The sequence below is a fragment of the Phyllosticta citribraziliensis genome (assembly GCF_038025025.1).
Source record: "Phyllosticta citribraziliensis strain CPC 17464 chromosome Unknown J3D65scaffold_2, whole genome shotgun sequence".
NCBI lineage: Eukaryota > Fungi > Ascomycota > Dothideomycetes > Botryosphaeriales > Phyllostictaceae > Phyllosticta > Phyllosticta citribraziliensis.
In genome coordinates, this window is record NW_027117339.1 from 487,589 (window position 1) to 506,690 (window position 19,102).

Here is a 19,102-nt window from a genome sequence, read left to right on the forward strand (position 1 = left end):
CCTCCGACAGAGCATTGACGCGCTCTCCGTAGTTGCGCACTTTGACCCCGAGGTCGTCACGCCTCTCGCCCCTGGCATCCAGGCGCTCCAGGACCTTGGAGAGGCTGTCAAACCTCTTGCGCGCCTCGTCGTACTCCTTCAAATTGTTGGCGTATTCGCAGTCGGCTTTGCCGATCTGCGTGCAGCGGCACTTGTGCTTGAAGAGAAATTGGCCTTCCGTGCACCGGTAGCCTTTCTTGCGGGCCTGTGATGGTCTGGCTTAGTATCTTGATGTTCTCAAAGTTGTGTCTGGGAGACCTACGTGTTGGGCGGGCGTGAGAGCTGGAGCTGGAGCGGGAGCAACGACCTGCTCAATGCTGGTAGCGGGATCGGGATGGTCCTGCGATCGTCTTAGGTCTCCGCCAAACGAGACGAGAGTGATGAGTATGCACTCACCGGCGACTCGGGCTCGGGCGTCTCATCCCACCACGAGTTGGCGTTCATGGACGCGACTTCTTTCGAAACAGCGGCCATGAGCTCCTCCTCAGAGAGCTGCGTTGGGGCAGGGGGGTTCCTGGTGTTCTTGACAGGGAGAGGGATCATTTTGACGGTAGAGATTTGGTCGTAATGAGGAAAGGAAATGTCGTTGGAGAGTCAAAGAGGAGAAGTCTGTGGTGTTGACAAAATGGGCGCCAGGGCGCTCGGACCACATTCACCTCACATCATTTCTGTCAATGAAGTTGCTGACTTTCAGTGTATACCCAGTGGCAGAAAGAAGAGCTTTCTGGGTATATATGTGTTAATTTGTTGAACTTCGAAGCACCTTCAGACTGCGGCGACTGAAAGTATGTAGTGATTTCAAATGAGTCTATAAAAACATCAAAGACTGCAATGAGGAAGCAATCAGCTACGGAGCAACCTCATCAAGACTTTTGCGATGCTTTGATTAGTACGTTTATGCCCTACTCGCCAAGGGAAGACGAGTATTGCAGACGGAACGACTTACTAAAATACGCCCCATGGACCAGGCTTGCCTGCCAATCTCGTTGCCTCGCCGCCATTCAACGGCTGGTAACCGATGAGTCTGAACCTCCCGCTTAGTCCCTGCACGTGGAGTACATCGAACTGACCCGTGTCAGCAACCAACGGGTTGATGAATTTGCCGGTCCTTGAATTGATGACGTATCGATATCCGCCAGCGGGATTGAAGTCGTTGAGAAAGCCTAAGCCTGACGTCAAAACCTGGCGTGGAGGGTTGTCTGTTTCCCTGTAGTTTATGACTAGATCTTCGATTTCGAGTTTGGTCAGCGACAAGGACACTGTGGAACGATCTGACTATGCCTTCTTCAGTGACGATGGTGATTGAGATGCTCACCTTGCACCTCGTAGACACCCCTCTCTCCTTTGCTAATAAGCCCCGGATCGCCTTTGATCAACATATTTACAGTCTCTTTGTCGAGACTTGTAACGCGTTGGACGATACCCGACGTGTTTGGAATCTTTGGCAAAACCGTATTGAAGATATTCATGTCGATCTCGTAATGCTCGACAAACTCCCTGATCGCATCGGTCTCTTCCTGAGTGATATGGTACTGAGCCATGAAATCTCTCTCAATCGCCAACTGCCCCTCGGTGTCGTGTGTGGTTGACAGTCTGTTGTACCACCCCTTGGTAACCTCGTCAGCCTCGAGCGGGATGTTTTCAAAATGCTTGAACCAGCGGCCAAACTCGTCCGTCATTTTCGGAAGGATTCTGCTGGTGTCCGCCTGTCCAGCGGGGTTGGTGACTGGGCCAAACTCGGTTTGAGCGCGTCTGCCGAAGTCCGGATCCGCGGAGTCTCCGGATGTCCATTCTTCGTCCGTACCCTCGGTGTAGTACTCTTCGGAGACCGCGTCGCTTTCTCCTCCTGAACCCCCGCTTCCTGAAGATGATGGTCGGCAGCAAAGCTTTTTAAGGGGTGGACTGCCAGGGGGTGATGCCCTCTTGACCATCCTGACAGGTGGCTTTGCACAAGTAACGCAGTTCTCGAACGCTGTGCGGATAAATAAGTCAGCATGTCAAATAAACAGCAACTATGACATGACATCGTTCGATTCAACATACCATTCTTTCCGACTGACTTTTTCATTTCCTTGTATTCCTCCTTGGTTTTGATACCCAGGGGCTGTCCGTCCCCCGCGTCTCGGAATATTTGAACAGTGTTGCCTCCCTGCTTGGCCTCTATAACGTAGCCACTGACACCATCGGCAGCAATCGCCGGCCGAGGTCGGAACTTTTTGAGGATGGCCTTGACTGCCCCTGATCCCACGAATTGGGCCGCTTTTGCTGCTTCGGCCACGTCGCCTACTGCGGAAAGAAGGGCAACGACATCTGCAAAGATGCTTCCGGCTTTTTCGATGTCGCCCTGCAAAGGAACATTCGGGACGGGCTAGGGAGTCGTCAGCAAACAGGTATTAATGGCACTGGCGTGAATGCAGGGAGTAGGAAGTCGTTGGAGATAAACAGCAACGCATTTGCTCAAGTACTCTACAGATGCAGCAGATACCAGCGACCACCCCAAAGGAGATTTACCTTGTGTGGTTTAAACAACTCCTCACACCCCTTGCGCACTTCGGCTCCCTTTTTTGTGCCCTCAGGAAACTTGTGCGTCATGGACAAGCATGAGATCCGGGAGGATTGGAACAAGGTACCCCTGAAAGCATTGAGCAGGTCGATAAAGCCATTGATGATATTTTTCATCACGCCTATGGGTTGATTAGCTCGAAGACAGCAATTTGAGCAGCGAGCCGAAGGATAATCACTTACCCATCCAAAACCTGTCCTCTGCTGGAGTCAGGTCCTGTTGATCGCTGAATAGATCCCGATTGGAACCGTAGTTTTCACGGCGCGCGAGGTTTGTCACGCCTCCAACGGTTCTCTTGCGCTTCTGACCAGGGTGGCCGCCGCCGTCGACGAATTTCACGATGCCAGCAAACTGTCCGCAGGCGCAAGCCCGGCCTGGCGCATTGGCAACGCATGGGCCGAGAGCAATATTGCGGAAGCAGAACTCCACCTGCGCAGAGTTGTCGGCGCCCGGAACGAGGTCAGGTATGTCGCTGCAAAACGCTGCTACCAAATGCAATACACAGTGACGAGTTCCTGGGTTCGCGGGGCAGTCGGCCGGCATTCCGTTGACTGCGCGAGCAATGAGACAGTCAGGAGTGGTATCCTTTGCGCCCTTACAACCTGGAAGGTTTTCTTCGGCTTGAAGATCTTTCGGTCCAGGCAGCGCGATACCGGCCAGCGCGTTGATTTGATCTGGCGGAAAGTAGGGTGGGATCACGGCATTCCCTTGATTTGTTTCGTACATGCAAAAGACAAGGGGCGCATTGTCGGTAGCCACCAGAGCACCATCGGGACCTACCGAGAGCGGTTTTGAAGCGTGGTCTGTGTAAAGCCAGTAGGATCCATCATTGCCATCTCGGCGACGGAACTGAAGCGACATTGGGAGGTCAGCGCTGCGGTACTTCTTTCACAAACGCGCAAAAAGAGGAAGGAAGTCGGTCAAGGCTTACATAAAGCTTTTGAGAACCGTCCGCCAATTTACAAGGCGTGATGCTGACATGCTCGTCCTGTGTCACTGACCAACAGCCGTCTCCCGTCGCAGAATTCAACTCGACAACTTTCAGACGCGTTGACTGTGTCAAGGGACCAGTGGTGCCAGCAAAGCCGTTGAGATTCAGCACGCGCCGACCGGCCTCTCCAGGAGTGCGGTTGCAAATCACTTTGCTATTTTGGACAAAGACTTTGCAGAGGTTCGTGTTGCTATCCGCATCCGGCTTGACTGGTGGACAAGTCACATCCGTTGGATTTATTTGAGCATATAGCCAGAGGCCAGTGCCGAGAGACTGGAAAGAATGCTGTCAGTACAGTCACTTCTACACCGAGAAGCAGCGAAAAATGTCAAAGCGAATAGGACTTACCCATTCAACTGCTGCTGAGCGAGCACCAACGCTGAGAAGCGTCAATACTGAGAAAACCAGCAAAGGAGTCATTACAAAATACAAGATCGGGTTCTAAAGCCAAAGACACGACTCCTACACTTGCTGAACTGGAGAAGGTTGCCATCTCATTTATGGCGGAATCCGAGGAAAGCTGTATACCAGGCAAGCACAGGCGTTGCTGCGGCTCAAACTGTTGGCGGACAACTTTGGAGGTAGCATACTTCTGCGGAAGGTCAAAGCAAACAGCAAAAAAATAAGGGACGTTCAAATTGAGGCGTCGGACATGCCGAAGAAACGTTTATAGACAACCTAAGTATAGAAGTATGTTTTCAGGGTAGATGGAATGCACATGAAGAAATGCCAGAGTTTCAGTCTTCGAATAACTGGGATTCCTTGTTCGGTGTTTAGGGACCAGAAAATTCCGGAACCCAATTCGTCAACCGCAACAACTGAAGACAAGCATACGCAACGCTGCCCCGTACGCTTGGACTCAAACTGGTTGTTGAGTGACCTGCTAGGAGCTACCTTGGCTAGCTAGACTCTTCTGCACCTGAAAGGTTTTCGAGCTGGCGTCGCTTCAATAGGTTTGGGTAGGCTGGTGATTTCGCCTTTCTCTTTACATGGTTTTCTTCAAAGGCGTCGAGGTGCTGAAGGCCCTTTAATTTCTGTGATATGGAAAAACGTGGGCATATGCTTAGCCCGAGACCCCGGCGTGGTATCGCCCAGATACACGCTTGAAAGGAAGTTGTATGGCAAAGGATGCAGGGCAGTCAAAAACCTAATCCAATTAGCTGCTGACAGACCCTGTTTCAACAAGTATGCTTGCTTACTTCTTTCCAATCAGGTAACCCACAATCTCCTTAAACTCACTGATTTTCTTGGGAGACCAATCCGCTCACCTTTTAAGCAGAGCGCCGTTTCCAGAGGAGTTTTAAATCTTAAAGAAGCTCAACACTCCCACCTCGATTCCTGCATAAACGCCGAAAATGCGATGCTGATCAAGCATGATGGAGACGTCATTCATACGTTCTCATTGCGTTGGCTCATTGAACAGGTTTGTGGCTGGGGTGAGGGAAGGCCGAACTTTCAGTAGCAAAACATCAGCTTTGACAGAAAAGTGTTGTCCCTTCGCTGCACGATTTTCTAGGCCGAGGAAATGAATTGTCGCGATGAGTACCGTTCTGGCTCTTGTCGTGTAGTGGAAGAAATAATATCGCGATGTTGTCGAAGCTTAGCATTTGATTGAGTCCGCAAGAGGAAATCTGATCCTCACGCCATAAAGCTTCACGCAACTCCCCCGCTGTAGTGGACGAGTAGCGTCACGATCCAAACAACCTGCCCGCTGTAATGGGGTTGGACGTCAGTTCCACGCAGGTTAGCTTTCAGGTATAACTGCAATGTCAAGCCTCGGCTTGAGTTCAGAATCTTCAGAACTGAAAATCAGCCCGGGGTTTTCTGCCCATTCAATCCGTAAAGAGGCAATCACCGACGATCTCCGCTAAGGTCTGATTTGCTAGTCCTTCAAGTCGTAGAAAATGCAATCTTCCGCATTTCAGATAGTCTTTTGTTGAAATCCGGTGACGTCAATCTCAGAGCCAGACTCCAAGCCAGTGGGACTTTCAAAGCTCGAATTTGACTCCAGATCACGGCATTAAGGCATCGGAGACATAGACTTCGCGCGTACCAGCGACGTGAGGAAGTCCAGGACTCCGCCGTATTCTGGACATGCCCTACACCTTAGTTCCAGCAGGTGACGAATCTGACTCCAGTCTTGAACGACATGGTGGACAGGCCGCGGAGAAGACGACATTGTGTTTACCAAGTCTCTGGCAGGCCTCCGGGCTAACCCGAATCCTGGAGAGGTTACGCTGGACTGGGTCGGGCTAGTCAAGGCTGCAGAGGACTGCGCTGCTGCCTGGATATCTAGCGGAAAGCAACGACGCGGAAACAGGCCAAATTTGTCATTGAAAGCGGATTGCTGATAGGGAAACTCCACGGTGATAGCAGCAGTCGGGTTCGGATTCCCTGACGATGGTCCATCCCGCTACGAAAATCCGGCGGGAACACAATCATTGAGATGTTGAGGCAATTTCAACGCGAGAAACTGAATTCGCAATGGCAAGGGTCGGTGGGACAGGCAAGACTCTCAAAGGAATTGCTGGATGATTGGAATTGTCTCGACGCGGGTGACTGAATCCGCATATGCCCTATCAAATTCCACGAGACGAGGGTCAACGCGGATAGGTGAGACTGGCGGAAAGACTGCCCACTAATGAACTTGAATTGCCGTTGTGGTTACGTGCTCTTCTTGCGAATGGGGAAGGACAACGCGGAGGAAAGAAATCGCGCGCCCGGCCAGGAGCCCACGGAACTAGAAAATGGAACCGAGGACTGAGGGAATGAGGTAAATGTCAACAGATGTCGAGGAAATGGTGTGGAATGATCGGTTTAGGTACGAGCGCAGACGTACGATAAATCGTGTTTACCTGGGCATTGGCGGTATAAATTGCCTAGCAGGCAGTGCGGAAAGGATACAGTGAAATTGGGTTTCGTTCGTCTGTCAACGTCCGTCGACGGGTACAGCCGGGAGGTGCAGTTCTGGCGCAGGCGGTAGCTCAAAGATACGAGCGCGTTCTCTTGCCATTCACAGAATTACCCTGACGCCACCCAAAAAGGCGAAATGATGAGCAACAAGAGCCTCAGGCACTTCAACGACGTGCTGTAGACCCGTCGACGTCGGTTTCGCAACCGACACCCCACATGTCGACATCCAGGGACCCCAGCCCCCGAAAGAGGGGGCCGCAGCGGCGCAGGCGAGAACCCTGTCGGCGATCGTTTGCGGGGTAGCTGGAGAGACGACGAAGCAGAGAGCTGCTTACCCAACGCGGTCACGAAAGCCGGGATGCGACAGGGACAAAGCTGACAGAAGGGGCCTCACAGGCTCGTCCGGATGAGGGGAACAAGAGGGGCCGGAGGACGCTGGACCAATGGCCTGGCGGGGCGACGAGGAAAAATCGGGGCGGCAGCTGTGGATAAAGCGGTTGCGAGGGACGGGGTGGAGAATATTGGGGGGAGCCGTGAAGTCGAATTGCTTTGCTTTGCTTTATCGCGTGCGTTTTGCCCTGACAGTTCCCCGGTGCCTAACAAGAAAGTTACTGCCTGTCCGTCTTCTGCCTGCCTGCGTGCGCGCTTGTGTATAAAAAGAGAGGGAGACTACTACGAACCACCGGCATAATGTCAGACCGCTTGGCCAAAATGTCTGCTCAATTCAGCGCTTCTTCAGTCACCAAGGGGAGTTGTATGTGTGGAGGCATCGAGTACGAGTTCAAAGGTGCGTGGACCTCTTTACCCCTCTCACCCAACCCTCACCCCTCCGTCACTACTCTCCTATCCCAAGCTGACCAGTCTCGACACCAGGCGAGCCCAACGGCACGGCCCTCTGCCACTGCGTCGACTGCCACAAGTGGACCGGCGGCGCCTACACGTCCAACGTGCTGGTCAACCGTTGGAACTTCAAGGTCACCAAGGGCAACCCCTTCACCTACGATGCCAAGGGCGCCTCGGGCAAGATCAACCGTCACTTCTTCTGCGGCAACTGCGGCAGCGGCCTCTACGCCGAGCTCGAAATCTTGCCCGACCTCACCATCATCAAGAGCGGCGGTCTCGACGGCGGCGCCAAGGAACATGCCATTGGCACCGAGTTCTATGTCAAGGATCGCCTCCACTATGTCAAGCCTGTCGATGGGGCTGTCCAGGAGAAGGCCTTTGGGTAGGAGATGAGAGGGGCGTTGTGTGGATTTGTTGACTTGAGGGCTGGATACGGTTGGCGTTGCGGAAGGCAAGAGGAGCATGAGAGCACGGCGGGAGCATGAGCGAAGCGTGTTGACAGGTGGGCGGAGTTGTGAGTGGGCGGCTGTTTGACAATTTGGCGACCCGGTGCTGAGAGCCGAGGCGTAGATGCTTCGTTTGTTGAAGGCAGCTGGAGTTGTTTTGGATGTTGCTGGTCGTTCCTTTCGCGAAGCGCCAAAAGCGGTATACTGTCAGCCTGACGTTGGTGGTGTGTATCGATCCTTTGGACGGCAGGCTTTGCTCTGGCTAGGTACTTGACTTGGTCGAATCAAAATCTTTACCGCGATTCCACGTTTATGGTTAACGACCAGTTTCCGAGATGCCTTGAAAACCGTGATGCTCATGTGAAGACAAGGTTGTTGGTAGCGGAGACTGAGGAAGGAAAGTATTGGCATCAGTCATAACAAGAATCCAACCAAATGCGCCGGAATCAGTGTCCCCAGACCCGATGCTACAAGGAAACATAGTGGCGCCATCTCCCACCGGATCCTACATGTAGCAGACAACGGATTCCCCCAAACCACGTGCAGTCTTCCAGTTATTCAACTTCTACCTCCACGGACTGCTCGCAGCACCATTCTCGGCGCTCACGCTCTCAAACTCCATCTCCCACTTGTCAATCTCGGCAAACTTCTGTGCCACCTTTGTCAGTTCTTGTCCGACATCACCGCCCTCATCACTGTTGTTCCGCCGATCCGCGTCTTGGCCATCGGCGTTCTGATTTTCCTTGTCTGACGATACTCGAGAGCGCCCATACGTCATGCTCGGCCGGCCCGCTCCACGCTGCCTTTGTGCCGCTGCGTCGTTGTTTGCCTTCCCCTTTCGCCTTGTGGAGTCTGCTGGCTGCTTTCCCTTGCCCCTGGCAGTCGATTTGCCTCGTTGACGCGGCGGGGGGTCGTGCAGAAGCTCATCTTCGTCTGAGCTTAGCTCCTGGACTTCGACATTATCCTGGCGATTTGTATTGACATCGTTCGACTCTGAGCTTGGGATTTCAAACGGGTCTTCAGTATTGCCGCGATTTCGTTGGGCTCTACGGCGGCGAGGAAGGAGAGATGCGAGGGCTGAGGTGGTGAGAGCTCGTTGGTTGTTGGATTTGGATTTAGGTTTGGACGATTTGCTTCTTGTTGTGCGCTTGCGAGTGCGGACTGTGGTTTCAATGTCGTTGTCACTGTCTGATGACGAAGAATCCGGATCGTCCTGTGTAGCTTTGACGCGCTGAGGTTGTCTACGAGAGCGACGGTTGGGTATAGCTTCTGGGCGATCTTCAGGATTCTCTCTATGAGATACAGAGCTTGTCGACTTGGGTGGAGCTTGGGTTTCGCTGTAGATTTCCGGCGTTGCTTCCCGGAGAGGTTCGTCTTCGTGGCCGGGGGCTTGTTCCTGGGTATCCGGGACGCGCTCTGGCAGCTCGTCGGGCTCACTGTACAAGTGCTCTGAGCTTGAGTCGCTCTCCATCAGGTAGGTTTGGGACAGCACTGGTGGGGAGGACGCAGGCACCTGAACCTCAGACGTTTCATTCTGCTCAAAATCCAGCTCTTGGAATTTGCGTTTTCTTGAACTGCCCGTCCTTGCCTCACTGCTCTGTCCCTGGCTCTTCCGGCTCTTTTGCAAATGAAGCGGTGTGGATTCATGGTCTGGCTCAAAATCTCCGAGGCTGTAGTTGAGCGTGAGGTCCTCCGTGTCATCGTCATCGTTGTCGTTGTTCTCGACGTCGCTTGTCGCCCCAACCATTCGCAGGATGCTGGGCTGGCGCGGTCTACGCTTGAATTTGGAGAGCGCAAGTACCGAGTTCTCAGCCATTGGCGTGCCCTGCGCCTTGACCGCGGACGAAGGCACCACTTGGCGTTGTCTACCACGCGGGGGAGAGACTGGCGCGACCGCAGGCGACGATTCTTCGGTCTGGCCAACTCGCTGGACAGGACCGGGAGCTGGAGATTCCACAGCAACTGAGTCGTCTGTTGACGCGCCACTTGTCCGCTTCTTCTTCCTCGCTGCAAGAGCAGCAGCGGCGCTAATCGGCGCGCTAGGTTTTTCACCAGTCTTCTTCACTTGCTCCTCTGCCATTCGTCTCTTCAGTGCTTCTAGTGCCTGCGTCTGAGTGTCGTTGCGCACAACCTTCCTCCCGAGTCTCCCTCTTGGCCGCGCAGGCGCCGGCGTCTTTTGCGCGGGGGGCGATGTCTTATGAGCTGGCGCATACTCTATTCCCAACGCGCCTGTCATTGTGAAATCCAACTCCTCCTCCTGACCGCGAGCTGTCCTGCCGTTGCGCGCGGCAGCTCGGACGCGGCGCGCATCACCATCACTGGCGCCGTCAATTTGAGCGACGCTATGACGCGCATGAGTGCCAGAGCGCTTGTCGGTGGTGGAAGTCGCGTCAGAAGCAGTTGTGGCGCGCGAGTTGCGGGTTTGCGCTGCGCGTGTGCGCTTGGGTGGCATTTCTGCAAGTGATGCGAGCGCGTTGCTCAAAGGTGTATGCGAAAAAAAATCCGAAATGCTATCGGGCTAGTCGTTTGGTGGAATTGGGATGCGGTCGTGCAAGGTGGCGGAGGTGGTAGGATGCGGTTGAGGTTGAGGTAGCGTTGTTGTGATGGTTGACGCGCACAAAGGACGAGCTCGGATTCGCCAACCTAACGCCCGTCACGTGTCAAATACAACACGAGCTCTGATTGGTCGAAACAAATACATTGACGCTTTGATACCAATGGGACGAGTATCATGCAACTTTCGCATCCGATTTGAATGCAACTATAGAATGCTCCTGAAAACGCTGCTGACGAGAAACGCACCCTACTTCTCCCCAAACAAGTCCTTCTCGACCATCGCCCTGCAAATCGGATGGTAAAAGTCCTTATTCCGCTCAAAGGTCTGCACCGCCAACTCCCTGTCGGCCTCGTTGAGTCCCCTATACAGCGGTCTCACAAACTTCATACGGCCCACGCGTCCCAGCAGGTCCGAGGTCGGCTGATACACGCTCTGGGCGCGCGCCTTCAGGCCAATGACAAAGTAGCGGCTGACGAGCTCAACGTTCTGGCTGCGGGAAAAGGCGTACTTTTCGCCCATGAGATCCACAAGATGGATGGGAAGCGGCTTGTCCCACGTTTGGATCTTCTCAAGAAACACGACGCATTGGTTGCCCGTCCAGGACGCAATGTCGTCGGCGTTAGGGGTGAAGTCGGGGCTGGAGCCCGAAGCGAGCGCGTGCCAGCGGTCGGCAAGATCGTAGCAGACGCGGACGAGGGAGTCGTCGAAGTCAGGCTTGGGCGGGTAGCCGGGGGCGTAGAACCACTTGTCCCAGTCGAGACTGGCGAGCTTCTTGCTGGCATCGGCGTCTGAGGAGAAGAAGTCGAGGAGCGTGCTCTTAAAGTCGTACGAGTCCAGCGACTTGAACTTGTAGGTTTTGAAGTACTGCAAATCGTTAGCTTCCTGTCAAATGAGGGATGATGGAACTTGCGTGAGGAATGAACTTGTCCCACTTCTCCTTGCCCACAAGCTTCTCGAGGTAGTAGAGGAACACGAAGCCCTTCTCGTAGGGAACCGAGGAGAAGGCATCATCAGGATCCTTGCCCTTCAAGTCAACGACTAGCTTTGTGAACTCGTGCTCGGTGCCCATCCTTTCAACCGAATCCTGCAGCGCCTTCCAACCGATAATGGCAGAAAAGTCGCGGTGCGCTTCTCCATGGACAGCGGCTTGGATTCGTCGCTCGAGATAGACTGTCCAACCCTCGTTCAGCCAAAAGTGCTCCCAGCTGGCGTTGCTAACCAGGTTGCCACTCCAGCTGTGAGCCAACTCGTGTGCAATGACATCAATGTTTTGCTTGTCTCCACTGATGATCGTGGGAGTAGCAAATGTGTAGATGGGATTCTCCATGCCACCGTACGGGAAGGAGCCTGGCAAAACAAGGACATTGTAAGTCGTCCATGCATAGTCATAGACGATCTTCTCGGCGGCCTCGAGAAACTTTTCCATGTCATTCTCCAGCTCCCACTTGCAACCACCAAGCTCCTCAGGACCAGTCCAAACGGTGCTTCGAGGGCCAATGGAGGCGCTAGCAAGATCTCCAGCAGCAACTGCAAAGAGATAGCTGGGAATGGGGATTTCCTGCTTGAACGTGTACAGCATAGTGGCAGGGGATCCCTGCTGAGCGTGCTGGAATTCCTTGGTACCCGTAGGCAAACCGCTGGCAAGAACAGGGAGAGGCGAGCGAATGTTGAAGTCCACCGTCGACTTGACGTCGGGAGTGTCCTGGCAGGGGAAGATGGACCTGGCGTGGATAGCTTGACACTGCGAGAACATGTACGGGTGCTTCTTGTTCGATGTTTGCTCCGGCGTCAACCATTGCAGAGCGGTGCATTCCTCGGTCGTGCTTAGAGCAATGTCGACTTCGACCTGCTTGTTCTTTTCGACGCCCTTGTTGAGCTTGATGGAAAGCGGGCTACCGTAAGGCTCGGTGCGGGCTGCGATGTCCCACTTGGCCTTTTCTCCGTCAACTTTGACATCTTGGACGTCAATGAAGCTGTGTCAGGGTTAGAATCATGGCGAACAAATCTCAAGTACAACAGATGCTTGCTACTCAAGAGCGATGGGAAGTTGAGATTACCTTGTATCCAATACAATCTCCTGAGACTCCCCATTCGTCAGGCTCTTCAAATGCAACACGACATTACCAAACAACCTCTTCTTAGCGAAATCAATCTCCAGATTCGCAATAGTATGCGTAGTTATGAAGCTAGTTTCTCAATAAGCATTTGATCAATACTCACTCAGAACCCAACGTAGAAAAGGCAATCTCAATCAAGAGACTCACTTGTGGTAGTTTGCCAACGTGTTCGGATCCCTCACTTTCCCCACCGTGATGCCCTCAAGGCCGTTCTTGCTTTCGGTGACCATTGCTGCAGGAGACTTGCTTTGGCTACTTGAAGAGGATGTCGAAAAAGATTTGAGAGATGCAGAAGTGCTCCGCGGTTGCTGAGTGGTGGCAGGGCTAGATGGTCGTGATGCTGGCTTGAAGAAGCGGATGCGAGGAAGGATGGAGGTGCGAAACCGGTGCATTGACTCCACTGCCCTTGTAGAGTCGCTTACTTAGACAACGAAGTGGCACAGCAAGACAAGTACTCTCAAATCGCTTGCAGGGAGACTCAAGTGCGCTTTGTTGTGACTGGCAGCGTGTTGCGTCTGCAGCTGTGACCAGTGGAGGTAAACGATAGCGGGCCGGGGCAAGACGTCCTCTGATTGGTCAGCGTGTACGGGCACCTCCGCTGGTGGCAGCCCTCAACACCCTCACGTGAGACGACGAGAGGAGATTCCGGTTTTCTTCTAGGCAAAGGTCAATTGAAGATGATTTACTTCACCGAGAAAATAAACAAATACCACAGATCCAGAACGGAGGAGATCAGTCCAAGAAGTCTCAAAATTACTATTTACATCCACAGTCTTCTTCTGCTGGACCCGCCGTTCTATCCCATGCAAGGGTTTCCTTTGACATCGAACAATGCTTTGCGCACCGAAGACGCTTCTAACATGTTTCGAAACCAACGTTGCTCCTCACGATTCGCTAGAGCCCCTTTGTCCAAGATGATCCCAAGAAGTTGCGGAAACGACGTCTACATTTCCTCTTGAAGAGTACTAACCTGGTACCACAGAGCCTCGGCGTTGGCCTGCTTCATCTACGACATGGTCAGAAAATCCGGGGCGTAAAGTCGGAAAACATCAGACAAACCTTGACCTGAAGAAGCTCGATTCCATTTCCTTCCAGGGTACCCATGAAGAAGACGTACCCGTTGGTAGGCTTGCTACCGTTGGGGATGCCACCAAACTTGAGCTCTTTCTGGATCGGGGAATTCAACACAACGCGATGAGATCCGTCGGCACGCATAACGAAACGAGCCTTCTTTGGGACCTTGGCCTCTTGATCCGCACGGGATTGCTTCCAGACGTTCAGCTTCAGGTTGCCGATTCCCCGCTCCTTCCACTCCTTCTTGTCGTCGTTCACCGTGACGAAGTTGAAAAGCTTGGCGCGGCAGCTGAAAACGGTCTCCTCATTTTCCTCTCCAGTTTTGACTTGATGTGGTTGTGAGATTGCTGTTCCGTGGTCCTTCTGCTTTGGCGACTTACCGTCTTGCTCGAAAAATCTTTCGTCCTTCGGTTCTTCCTCAGAGGTATTGAGAACCTTGTCCTTTTCCGCAGAGCTCTCGTTCTCTGAGTGTGCTTCATCGTCGCCCTCTCCAGGAGCGCCAAAAGCTTTGGGTTTCTCGCTCAGGCCAACGATCTTGGGACCACTGCCGCCGCCAAAGCCACTCAGCTTTGGTCCACCCAGAGTGCCAAAAGCTGAGGCAGCAGGTGCGGCAGATCCGAAAGCTGACTTGCCTTCCGAGGACAAGCCACCAAAGGCAGAAGCAGTGCCACCCGATAGCCCTGTAATGGAGGGTTTGGCAGGAGATACGCCTCCACCAAAGACAGTCGATGTCGGCTTGGTAGTGGCACCCAGAGCGCCGAATCCTGAGGTAGAAGATGAAGCCAAGGCACCAAATCCAGATGCCTTGAAGGCACTTTCAGAGGTTTGAGGTTGCGGGGAGGATGTCGACGACTTGCTTGCGGCCAGCGCGGCAAAAGGGGATGTAGCGGATGTGTTGGAGAAACCGCTCGATTTGGAAATCTGAACATATCAGCGTTCAAATTCTTCTTGATTTCTCGCAGTACTTTTCCAATGTTACTTACATCAGTCTCAACCTTCTTTTGTGGCTCTGAGTGTTTGGGAACGTCGGCCTCAGGACTGTTGCTCTCGCGATGCTTCTTCAACTTTGGCTGCTCATCAGCCATAACTTTGTCCTTGGGTTCTTTCTCTGGAGGAACGACAGAGACCTTGGACTGCTCGTCCTCGAATTCCTCACGATTGCGCTTTCCCTTGGGACTCATAAGGGGCTTCCGGTCCGAGTTTTCAGAGGAGCTGGGGGTTCTGGAGTTCATCTCAGCTCCGTTCGATTCCGTCGTGGTTTCGTCCTTTTCGCCTGATGTCTTCCTGCGCTGAACCTCGGGTTTGTCAACTACGTTTGAGTCGCGTGAGCGTTTCCGGCTTGGCTTTTCGACCTTTAAGTCCCTAGACTCCTCACCAATGTCATCGAAGCTCCTCTTCCTGCGATTGCGGCCTCTACGGTCTCCGTCGGAATCGTTGGGCGACTCGGATGGGGCGTCCTTGGAGGGTTGCTGAGGTTCTGTCATGGGCTCATCGGTATCCGTCGATCGCGCTGGAGGTGCGGTGATGGTGGTGGTTCTCAGTTTTTCTCGAACAGGGCGCTCGGAGCCTTCATTGTCGCTGTTGACTGCGGGAGTCTCGCCTGTCGTGATGGGAGATGGCTTCCCCTCCGCAGCAGGCGGGTTGTCGTGGTCCTCTGACGGACGCGCCGTTTCTGCCTTTGTCACCATGGTGTTGACTGTTTCCTAGTCGATGAATGGTCGACGAATGAATTCTACGTCTAGAGTTGATCTGCAGTCAAAATGGATGCTTTTCGAGCCGTTCCCGTGGGTGCGGCGGCGGCGGCGGCGGCGGCGCAAACGAGAGAGGTGGCGGAGAATGGCGCAAAGTCCTGGCGTCGACGCGTTAGACAGCGATATCCTGACAGAGAAAGACAGTTTACGTCTCCAGCCGTCGCGGGGGTGTAGCCACGGTGGTGGGAGAGAGGCTCACTTGGAAAAGCAGGTGACGAAGCCGCGGATAGCCCATGCGATAAGATCTGCAATCAATAATGTGGGGATCGGGTGCGTCTGTCCGAGAGCTTGGGACGACCAAAAGAAAACCGAAAGGCGCTCAGGGTCTGGCACCAGGCGGCCTGTTCAGAGCGCGCAGTCGGATTTGCGGTAGAGTGAGGCGTAGGGAGCGTCGCCGGGGCGGTGTTTGGAAGGACTTGGAGCCAGCGACGGCGACGAGGGTCAATTTCAAGAGGCGCACAGTCGAGTCGGCAAGGTCAAGTAGCACAGGACCGAAAAGACGTGTCGGAGAAACGCCAACTCAGAGATCAAAGCCGTGGCGGCAGTGGAGGATGAGAGTGTGTTGTGTCACAGAGCTGGCGGTGGGGTCGATGTTACTCGACCGGGGGACCGCCTCTTGAGCGAGCCGCCGTACCGCACACCACGGGCTCTGCCAATGGCTACCAGTCGGTCATCGCACACATGTATATTCCAGTATCTACCCGCATATCGGATTCGCATTTGTCGATTGGTTTTCCGCACCGCGTGGCGCCAGCGCAGTTTGCCTGCAGCTCTACCCAGCTCAGTACAGAATCCCCATGGCCATTACCTGCCATTTCCCAATGCACCCCTACCCCGGCCAGTGGTCCCCAATCCTCAGCTCAAGAGTCCTGCTCCTCAAACAACGTAGGGTATTTATAGTACAGCTCGCGTAACAAACAACAGAAATTCTAAGCCCATCAGCTAATAAAACACAAGCAGCCGAGACTGACGTAGAAGACGAAGAGCGGGTACACAGCTATTCCCACGCGGTTTCGCACCACGCCAGAGCCTCCAAGAATACTGATGCCGGCTGCCAGCGACCATACCACTAGAACAATGTAGACTGGTATGCGAATGATGACGGGCGCGTGGAAAGCGCTCAAAATGGAGGCGATGACGAGCGGGAAGAGCGTGTAGCCGATGATGCAGACGGACTGCAAGAAGGAGCTAGAGAAGGTCAGAAGTGCCGCTGGCTAGAGAGTTTGTGTACGCACATGCTGCCACCCAGGAGCTTGATCTGCAAAGTCACGGCAGCCTCTCCTAACCAGACCATGGCGAAAACACCAGAGAACACCAGGGACTTTTGTTCGTCGCGGGCGGGCCGAGAGAGGAAGAAGCTGAGCAGGAGACAAAAGACCAAGGGGCCCCAAAGGTCCCAGTCGCGGAGACCCTCACTCAAACTGCCGTGCAGCACAGCGTCGGCATCTGGCCAGCGCCCCAAGACGTTTCGCACACCGTTGGCTGGTGCACCGGCCTCCCCTCGCTCTTCAACCCCCATGCCGCTGCCTTGTTGCAACATGCCGCCCAAGAGGTACTTGGGCCACAGAACCTGCTTCATCTTGTCCCATACTGCAACCAAGTCTCTCGACAGCGTCTGCCATACTGATTCGTCGATGGTGTTGGTAGGAGCGCGGCGGTCTTCGCCAGGGATGCTGGAGGTGAGGTAGGATTGCGTGTTTTGGCTGGATTGGGATTGGATATTGCCAGTCAGAGGAGCGCGGTCAGATGTGGATTGGATAGGGTCGTCGAGATCGTCGAGAGTGGCTGTAGAGCAATTGAGCTAGCTTTCGACCATGTTTCCGGATGCGGATACCCACCATCGTCAGGGTCTATCATGTGGTCGCGCTCGACAGCATCATTGTCGAAGTTGTCGTAAGGGTTAGCTGAGGCGTGAGGAGCCGCCATGGTGGCCTTTTTGGACAGTCAAGGGGAGTTATGACAGGTGAAATGGAAACGCGCAACCAAGGTGCTTCAGCACACGTAACTGTCGGGCTGATCGGGACGAGGAAGCTGCCAAGGCCGATGCCGCGGCGGAACGATTGGCCGGGCGGAGCGGAACACCGAGCGGAACTCACCCAACCTCAAAAGCTTGGCGTACATCCGGGGGAGGGGGTGGAGCCGGGCGGTTGGGCTGCCCCTCGCACGTCATGACGGAAGCAGCACTGAGGTGGGCTGGGCTGCAGCTCTACTGGAGCTTGAGGTGGATTTTGGGTTGCCTGGGTCTGTTTGTCCCGTTTGCTCCCAAGAATGCAACACCACTCCAAAAGCAGCACGGTCTCAATGCGCAGGATGTCAATTGACCAGCGGCCTGCTCCTTTCGTCCTGTTTGTCCGCTCTGCAACTCGGCCGTCCAATCAACCCCGCACCCCGTCCGAGTCCCGCCGATCACGCGGTGCTAGTGGCTTTTCGATGCGATTCAACGGCCTTCGTACGCCTCTTCCCCATAATTGTCTGACCATATAAACCCCACGGCACCGGGGCATCCTCTCTCTACGCGAGTCTCGCCCTTCTTTACGTCTTCATCGCCGATATCAAGCCCGCCACGCTCTCAGCGGTCACAGTTCGCGCAATGCCAGAGGAAATTCTCAACGACATATCCCACAGGAGATTCAATCCCTTGCGCGGCAGCTGGATTCTTGTCTCCCCTCACCGCACGAAGCGTCCATGGCAAGGCCAGCAAGAAGCATCGCGCGGCACTACCCTTCCCGCCTACGACCCCTCCTGCTACCTCTGTCCTGGCAACAAACGCGCCCAAGGCGACACCAATCCGCAGTACGATTCAACATTTGTCTTCGTCAATGACTATTCTGCAGTCAAGGAGGAACAGGCTGAATACGCCCCCACTCCTGAAGATGGCAGCCTCGAGAACCGCTTCCTCAAAGTCAACCCCGTCACCGGCAAATGCTACGTCATCACCTTTTCTCCCGCGCACAACCAGACTCTAGCGGACCTCGAGCCGAAACAAATCCTCCCTGTCATCGAGACTTGGACCAAGATATATACTGCGCACTTGTCTCCCGCCAATCCTCTCGCCAAGGTCGCCAGTGCAACGACGATACCACCGAGCAGCCATGGCGAGGATGCGGCCCAGCCCATGGAGCAGTTGCGCTACATGCAAATTTTTGAGAACAAGGGCGCCGCTATGGGTTGCAGCAATCCTCATCCGCATGGCCAAGTCTGGACGACAACTGGGTTGCCCGAGGAGCCAGCATTGGAATTGACGCAATTGCAAAAGTACCGCCACGAGCACAACGGTCAGCACATGTTGGAGGACTACGCAGAGCTCGAAGCCAGCAAAAAGGAGCGGATCGTGTATGAGAACGATGCATTCTTGGCGTTGTGCCCCTGGTGGGCGGTTTGGCCGTACGAAGTCATGATTGTGAGCAAGGCGCACAAGCGGGCGTTGGTGGACCTGTCAGCAGAGGAACGCTTGCATTTGGCAGAGGCGATTGCAGAAGTTACGAGGAGGTATGACAACTTATTTGAGACGCAATTCCCCTACAGTGAGTCTCCCACAGTCCGTCCACACAAGCAGGCGGAGATTGACAATCCTAGGCATGGGTCTCCACCAAGCGCCCTTGGATGGTACCGACGACGAAATCGAAGCCAGCCACTTCCACATTCACTTCTATCCACCACTTTTGCGCAGCGCAACAGTCCGCAAGTTCTTGGTTGGATACGAGATGATGGCCGAGCCGCAGCGCGACATTACGCCCGAACAAGCAGCAGCCAAGCTCCGCGAATGTGGAGGAGTGCTCTACAGGAAGCTCATGAAGCAATGAAACGC

At 54.2% G+C, this 19,102-nt stretch overlaps 7 protein-coding genes across 7 annotated transcripts; 2 read left to right on the forward strand and 5 right to left on the reverse strand.

Annotated features, from left to right (window-relative positions):
• Positions 1-886: 886 nt before the first annotated feature.
• Positions 887-4,013, reverse strand: J3D65DRAFT_674007 (uncharacterized protein; the record flags this gene model as incomplete). Its single annotated transcript, XM_066803542.1, has 8 exons — positions 887-908; positions 986-1,298; positions 1,355-2,011; positions 2,083-2,407; positions 2,551-2,723; positions 2,785-3,451; positions 3,534-3,866; positions 3,942-4,013. The coding sequence occupies 8 exons, from the start codon at positions 4,011-4,013 to the stop codon at positions 887-889; spliced, it is 2,562 nt and encodes an 853-aa protein (XP_066658395.1).
• A 3,204-nt stretch (positions 4,014-7,217) lies between these two features.
• On the forward strand, positions 7,218-7,735 carry J3D65DRAFT_547320 (DUF636 domain-containing protein; the record flags this gene model as incomplete). The annotated part of the gene is made up of 2 exons (XM_066796858.1): positions 7,218-7,293; positions 7,380-7,735. 2 exons carry the CDS (start codon positions 7,218-7,220, stop codon positions 7,733-7,735), a joined length of 432 nt encoding a protein of 143 aa, XP_066658396.1.
• A 309-nt stretch (positions 7,736-8,044) lies between these two features.
• On the reverse strand, positions 8,045-10,404 carry J3D65DRAFT_612626 (uncharacterized protein). Its single transcript, XM_066799037.1, has one exon. The coding sequence runs from the start codon at positions 10,245-10,247 to the stop codon at positions 8,361-8,363; it is 1,887 nt and encodes a 628-aa protein (XP_066658397.1). The 5' UTR covers positions 10,248-10,404; the 3' UTR covers positions 8,045-8,360.
• A 66-nt stretch (positions 10,405-10,470) lies between these two features.
• On the reverse strand, positions 10,471-12,978 carry J3D65DRAFT_612629 (peptidase family M1-domain-containing protein). The gene is made up of 4 exons (XM_066799038.1): positions 12,617-12,978; positions 12,410-12,538; positions 11,263-12,325; positions 10,471-11,216 (listed from the first exon to the last, which is right to left on the reverse strand). Exons 1-4 carry the CDS (start codon positions 12,859-12,861, stop codon positions 10,599-10,601), a joined length of 2,055 nt encoding a protein of 684 aa, XP_066658398.1. The 5' UTR covers positions 12,862-12,978; the 3' UTR covers positions 10,471-10,598.
• Positions 12,979-13,022: 44 nt separating this feature from the next.
• J3D65DRAFT_612631 (uncharacterized protein) lies at positions 13,023-15,515 on the reverse strand. Its single transcript, XM_066799039.1, has 4 exons — positions 14,527-15,515; positions 13,924-14,464; positions 13,529-13,869; positions 13,023-13,475 (listed from the first exon to the last, which is right to left on the reverse strand). The coding sequence occupies exons 1-4, from the start codon at positions 15,229-15,231 to the stop codon at positions 13,413-13,415; spliced, it is 1,650 nt and encodes a 549-aa protein (XP_066658399.1). The 5' UTR covers positions 15,232-15,515; the 3' UTR covers positions 13,023-13,412.
• Positions 15,516-15,965: 450 nt separating this feature from the next.
• J3D65DRAFT_583323 (putative nuclear protein export protein Yrb2) lies at positions 15,966-17,546 on the reverse strand. Its single transcript, XM_066797728.1, has 3 exons — positions 17,133-17,546; positions 16,530-17,079; positions 15,966-16,482 (listed from the first exon to the last, which is right to left on the reverse strand). The coding sequence occupies exons 1-3, from the start codon at positions 17,218-17,220 to the stop codon at positions 16,233-16,235; spliced, it is 888 nt and encodes a 295-aa protein (XP_066658400.1). The 5' UTR covers positions 17,221-17,546; the 3' UTR covers positions 15,966-16,232.
• A 338-nt stretch (positions 17,547-17,884) lies between these two features.
• Positions 17,885-19,097, forward strand: J3D65DRAFT_599901 (galactose-1-phosphate uridylyltransferase; the record flags this gene model as incomplete). The annotated part of the gene is made up of 2 exons (XM_066797937.1): positions 17,885-18,818; positions 18,871-19,097. 2 exons carry the CDS (start codon positions 17,885-17,887, stop codon positions 19,095-19,097), a joined length of 1,161 nt encoding a protein of 386 aa, XP_066658401.1.
• Between the last annotated feature and the right edge of the window lie 5 nt (positions 19,098-19,102).